This window comes from Fistularia commersonii, chromosome 12, assembly GCF_037954325.1.
Source record: "Fistularia commersonii isolate RoL2024-O1a breed Wild chromosome 12, RoL_Fcom_v1.0, whole genome shotgun sequence".
Classification (NCBI taxonomy): domain Eukaryota; kingdom Metazoa; phylum Chordata; class Actinopteri; order Syngnathiformes; family Fistulariidae; genus Fistularia; species Fistularia commersonii.
Genome location: NC_141295.1, coordinates 20,215,918 through 20,221,654, shown reverse-complemented (window position 1 = coordinate 20,221,654; position 5,737 = coordinate 20,215,918). Strand labels below are relative to the sequence as shown.

At 55.2% G+C, this 5,737-nt stretch overlaps 1 protein-coding gene across 1 annotated transcript; it reads right to left on the bottom strand.

Moving 5' to 3' along the window:
- Positions 1–1,033: 1,033 nt before the first annotated feature.
- On the bottom strand, positions 1,034–5,512 carry LOC147229144 (extracellular serine/threonine protein kinase FAM20C-like). The gene is made up of 7 exons (XM_086156196.1): positions 5,109–5,512; positions 3,672–3,847; positions 2,676–2,754; positions 2,323–2,415; positions 2,112–2,227; positions 1,752–1,932; positions 1,034–1,157 (listed from the first exon to the last, which is right to left on the bottom strand). The coding sequence occupies exons 1-7, from the start codon at positions 5,510–5,512 to the stop codon at positions 1,034–1,036; spliced, it is 1,173 nt and encodes a 390-aa protein (XP_086012322.1).
- Positions 5,513–5,737: the final 225 nt, after the last annotated feature.

Below are 5,737 nucleotides of genomic sequence, written 5' to 3'. Positions count from 1 at the left end.
ATCACCACTGTACGTCGCTTTGGATAAAAGCGTCTGCCAAATGATTGTATTCTATTCTGTAGTGAGAGCAGGGGACAGGTTGAGAAAAACCTAGAGAGGTTGAGGTATGTGCTGGAAAGGAGCGGAATGTAGGTTTGTCACAGCAAAACAGAGTATATGTGAGTGTGAATGAGAGGAAGCCCAGTGGAACGGTGAAGCTACAGGGAGCGGAGATCAAGACGTTGGAGGATTTCAGGTACTTGGGGTCAACAGTCCAGAGCAGCGGAGAGTGTGGATGTATTAGCTGTTTTGGACAGAAGGTCTGAGAAGGCTGAGATGGATGGGTCATGAACAGAGGAGGGATAGTGAAAATATTGGTAGGCGGATGGTGGAATTGAGGGTCTAGAGGAAGACCAAAGAGAAGATTGATGGACGTCATGAGACAGAATATGAAGTTAGTTGGTGTGAGAGAGGAGGATCAGAAGAAAAAGTTTAGATGAAGAAGGTGGATTCGCTGTGGAGACCTCTGAGGGGAGAAGACCAAAGAAATAGAGGGATAATAATGGTGATAGTGAAAATAACTATGATAATCCATCCATGCATCTTCTGCTGCCTATCCTGCAGTCAGGGTTGCAGGGGATGCTGGAGTCCATCCAAGCTGTCATGGTGCGAGAGGCAGGTTCACCCTGACCGGTCTCGGTCCATGGCAGGGCCACGGACACAGCCAGACAACGTTCTCTCACTCACTCACACACTCACTCATTCGGGGCAATTTTCGAAACATTTTTTTCCAAATGAGCCCGCTGCATGTTTCTGGACCGCGGGAGGAGGGCGGAGAACCCGGAGGAACCCCACGCAGACACGGGGAGAACCTGCAAACCTCCGCACAGAAAGGCCCCCTTGTCGCAATCCAACCAGGGTCCTTCGTGCCGTGAGGCCGAAGCACTAATTATTCCGATCATATGAATAATAATAATAAATGAACATTTCAATCGTCGCGATAATAACATCGGTGGAAATACCAATAACGATGGTGAGAATTATATCCATCGTCTCATCTATACCTACTCATCAGGAAGTCCAGGATGACCATATCGATGAAGTCCACCAGGCGGGTCCCTCGGTCGTACGGCGGGGTCTTTTTTATGGCCTGGCAGTAATTTGGATCCGTCTCCCATCTGAAAGGAGGGTCAGGTTCCCGTCACGTTAACGCTACGACAGCGGCGGCATTGACTGTTACGATAAAAGTCAGGAGTGTGAAGAACTGTGGAGTCTGCAAAGTTTAGAACTTTTTTTTTTGTGCCTTTGGTTTCCAGACTTTTAGTGAGTGTTATACACCAACACTGACCGTCCACCTGGTAAATTTTGATTACATTCAGAACTCTGACAAGAAACCCAAAGGAATGATGTCCTTCTCACCGAATAAGTGATTATTACATTACCTGACTGATGGGACCTCAGCTATTTATAGATAACCCTTCCATGATGGAAGGGTGAAGTGTGGAAGCGGTCCACTCTGTGACTGCTTCCAAGTCCGAGCCCAATCTGAACGTGATGGACGGTCAACGTACAATCGGGAGATAGCACCATTTACTCATCGTCTGACTTCAACACCCACCTGTTTTTTCATCGGTTTGGGGAAACGTGATTGACAAAGACCTCCCGGCCCACCCGGCCCCGGCCGTCCGCTCGTCCTCTCGTGACGAGGACGGACGGGCGGATCCATAGATGGACCGCTACATATTTATGCGGGCCTAAATGTGGACGCTCACTTTGCCAGCTTGCTGCGGCTGTAGGAGCGCCTCCACGGGGACCTCCAGCTTCTCCGGGACGCCAGCGACAGATCGGGCAGCATGACGGCCAGGGAGCCCTCCAGGAGACGGGGACGGCCGCACACGGCGTGCTCCGTGGAGCAGTAGTACGAGCAGCGGCCGTAGAAACAGGTGTTGCCCACTGGGGGGAGCAAGGAGAGCACAGACAGGACCAGGGGCGGGGGAGGTGAAAACTACAAGCGGGATAAAAGAGGCTGAGGACGGTTGTGACGGCTGAGGAGGAAAAGCTTCAAAGAGACCCAGAAATAGTGAACATGTAAAGGAGTGAAGATGAATGGAGGTGCAGGCGCAGGGAGGTACCGGCGGAGGTGAAGAAGGTACGGGCCAGCTTGCGGTCAGTGGTGAGGTCTCTGATCTCTTTGACCACGTCCACCTGCCTCCCGACCACAGGAGGGACCCTCCGGTATCCCAGGATCCTGCGGAGGAAGGAGGAGGATGAAAAGGAAGAGGAGATGCTTCAGCGGCTGCTTTCGTCTTGGTGAAGGCAATTGTTTACACGTGGCCTTGTTACCTGTCCAGGTGGAAAGCTGCTATTTCCGCGTTGTGTCTCTCAAAGTCAGAGAAGTAGTACAGGTTGAAGTTGGTTTCTTCGGTCCTTTCCTGCCTGCAGGGGAGGAGGCAGCAGACAATAAGTTCGCTGGAGGACATCTCCAGGATCTGCTGAGTCCGGGGAATGGTCTCCTCGTCCGTCAGCAACAGGCAAGATCACACATGAGGACGGGATTCACGGCTTCACCGGCAGGGTTGAATGAAGCTGCCAGGTGAGGTCGGGTGTACCGGCTGATATCAACCAGAGAATACCCCCACCCCAAAACACACACACACACACACACACACACACACACACACACCGCCGTCACTCACTTCATGGGTTTGAACAAGGCCTGGCCGTAGTTTGGAAATGACATCACCAGCTTCAGTTGTGTCCCCCCAGACTTCTGCACTGAAAAACAGGGCTCCGGCCGTCACCATGGCAACAAACACGACAGGACACTAGCATCGTGCTGTGAGCATGAGGCACACACAGGGAGCGAGAGCATATGTGCGTCATCACCCTGACATAACATCCGGATATACACCGCGAGCATCTGAGACACAGACACACACACACACACACACACACACACACACACACAAACACACACACACACACACACACACACACACACACACACACACACACACATACATGCACGCACACAAATAATATCAGTGCCTGTCCTTGGTGAGGAGACTTAGGACACAAATAGACCCCTCGTCTGTTTACGGTTATCGTGGGTCATCCTGCGTCAACAACGATAACGTTCTGCTACGTTGCTAATGAGGAAGTACTGGCGAGAGGGTGGCGGCCGGGGAGAGAAATGAAAAAGCCAATTGGCAGGCTGTGGAGGACAGTGTTTTGATGGAGGGCCCAGCGTGGGCTGCTGCCTGCAAAGGCTCCTTTCAAAGGAGCACTTCAAATGCATCAGCATCACCATCAGGTAATGTCAGGAGCATGAAGAGGCACATTGTTCCCCACCGGTCAAAGATGCAGAGTGTTTCGTCCAGCCACTCGGAGATTTTCTTCTTCCACCCCCGGTCGTGGCGACGGGCCCCCCCTCGCCTCGCCGGGAGTCCCGAACCGCCGCGGGCCGGGAAGAAGGGCGCCTCTCTTTGTGGTTCTCTTGGACCTGCGGACCGGAGCCCTCCTGTCCCTCAGAGGTCCCCCGGTCCATCTGAGGTTGTTACGGAACCCAATATTTGGGATGACTTCCTGCGGGACCGGAAGTATCCGGGTCCCCGCCACATCGCCCGGGGCTATCGACTCTAATCCCGCATTTTCCAAAGACGGGTGAAAAAGACAAAGCGGACGTGGCGGACCTGCGCTAACGATGCGGTGGTCGGCCAGCTGCTGCTTCAGGGCCTCCATGTTGGCGTCCCGGTGGGGGTAGAGCTGCCGGCGGGAGATTCCCAGGTGAAAGCGCAGCCACGGGGGGTGGCTCTCGCTGCTGCTGTTCCACTGGACGCCCTCGTAGCTCTCCTGGCTGGCGCTCACCCTGGAAAGAGCAGACAGAAGGACAAACTCACCGTCCACTCCGGCACAGGCCGGCTGAGGGTCTGGAGCCGCGAAGCTTCATTCTCTCCTGAGATTGCGGTTGCGGTTCAGTCGGACACGTTTCCCATTTTATTATTCTTTTCCTTCGGGGCCCGCGGCCGATCACCTGCCCGCATCTGACCTTCCGCCAATCATCTGCCTCCATCTGACCCATCTGCCTTCTGTTCTCTCTCCATCCATCCATAAACCTCCTCTCTGCTGCTCCTCTAGGCCTCCTCCGACCTCCTTCCACCCAGCTCTTCTCCATCCCTCCTCTCTCCATGTTCAAATCATCTCAGTGTCACTTCATCTCCAGAATATCTAACATCCCTCTGATGTCCTCCTTCCCGATCCTCTCCATCCTCCTCACTGTCAAAGAGAACCTTCACATCCTCCTCTCTGCCGCCTGTCTTCTCCACAGTGTCTCCAAACCAGACACCTGGGCTGGTTCCACCTCCATCCTTTCAATCTGTCTGATGTTCTTTTATCCCCCTGACACTTCTCTCCCCCGTTCCGACCCGCTTGCACACGTTTCTTCACATCTCTTCTCCAGATCTGATCCCTGATGGAGTCCCGCCTGCGTCACGGCTCTCGTCCACGTCCTGCCCCGGTGGAGATGAAAGTCCCTCATGCTACGTTCATGAAATGAAAAGCAGGTTGTAGTAAGTTCTGTCCTTCTATCTGGACGTAGACTTAGAACAAGCAGCAGGAAGAACTCAAACGCAGCCTGAAAAAAAAACAAGCTGAGGTCTGACTCCTTCATGTGGACCAACGCTGTCACTTAACTGAAAGGATACTTCTTTTCTTCTCATCTTCGGCGCGGGGAGGCTTCCCTCACGTCTCCGGGCATCGGAGCATCTGTATCTAACCCTAAGCCACATCTTCCCCACATCTTCCTGATCTAAATGAGGAACGGCGTTCCTCCGCTGAGGCTGCGCTGGACAGCGGACGCTCCTCCAGGTTTGTGGTCAAATGAAGAGAAAGGGGTGCGTGAGGCGTGGCGTGCTGCGGGCCCGGCAGAGAGAAGGTGCAGGATTCGGAATACGGACTCAAGGGGGTTCGGAACGGACCTAAGGGTGGCTCAGAAAAGTTACTTAGGGGTGAGAAGAACAGAATTAAGGGGAGTAGGAACCGACTTAAGGGTGTTCAATGAAAGGCCCGGTCTTGGTGCTCCTCCCCGGCGCTCGGCCCGACGCCCCGGAGGCTCGGCGAGGACCACTGACCAGATCTGGGAGCTCTTCTCGCTGGCCCGGACCTCGGGTTTCACTTTGAGCAGAAAGGCGTCATCGGTGGCGGGCGGGTCGGGCAGGTGGTACAGCGGGTGGAGGAACAAGGCTTCCAGCTTGGACAGGCAGGACTCCAGCTGCTCGGGGAGACGGGGAGCTTCTTCGCCGCCGTCCAAACGCGCGGATGGTCTTTGCACGGCTTGAGACGGCGGGGCGACCGGACTGGCCGTCCACCCGGAGCTGCGATTGGAGGCGGCCGGGGCCCTCAGGCCATGGGAACCGGGGGAGGAACGGGATCCACGGGGCCGACGAGAGGTGAAGATGAGGAGGACGTGGAGGAACAGCGAGGCCAGGACCAACGACAGGCAGGTCGTCCTGGTGCGACGGCACGTGATCCTCATGGTCGTGAGGAGAAGATGGAGTCAAACCGGAACCGCGGCCTCAAAGAGACAACCTGGGGGACGGGAAGCAGAAGAACTGAGAAGAGACTCCGGCAGAGGTCCACGGACACGGGAGGTAGGAGGCAGAGACTCATGCGGCCGTCCACGTCCTGCAGCGGGAGGCGGACTCCGTCCACGTCCTGCAGAACCTCCGCCCACCGCGGGCAAACGTGGCGGCTGCCAGGT

Excerpts from the sequence above, each read along its gene's own strand:
- LOC147229144 (XM_086156196.1), bottom strand. The coding sequence starts at position 5,512 with ATGAGGATCACGTGCCGTCGCACCAGGACGACCTGCCTGTCGTTGGTC. Across the intron at positions 3,848-5,108 it reads GAGAAGAGCTCCCAGATCTG|GGTGAGCGCCAGCCAGGAGA; the intron begins GTCAGTGGTCCT and ends TGCTCTTTCCAG. Across the intron at positions 2,416-2,675 it reads GCCTTGTTCAAACCCATGAA|GCAGGAAAGGACCGAAGAAA; the intron begins GTGAGTGACGGC and ends CCTCCCCTGCAG.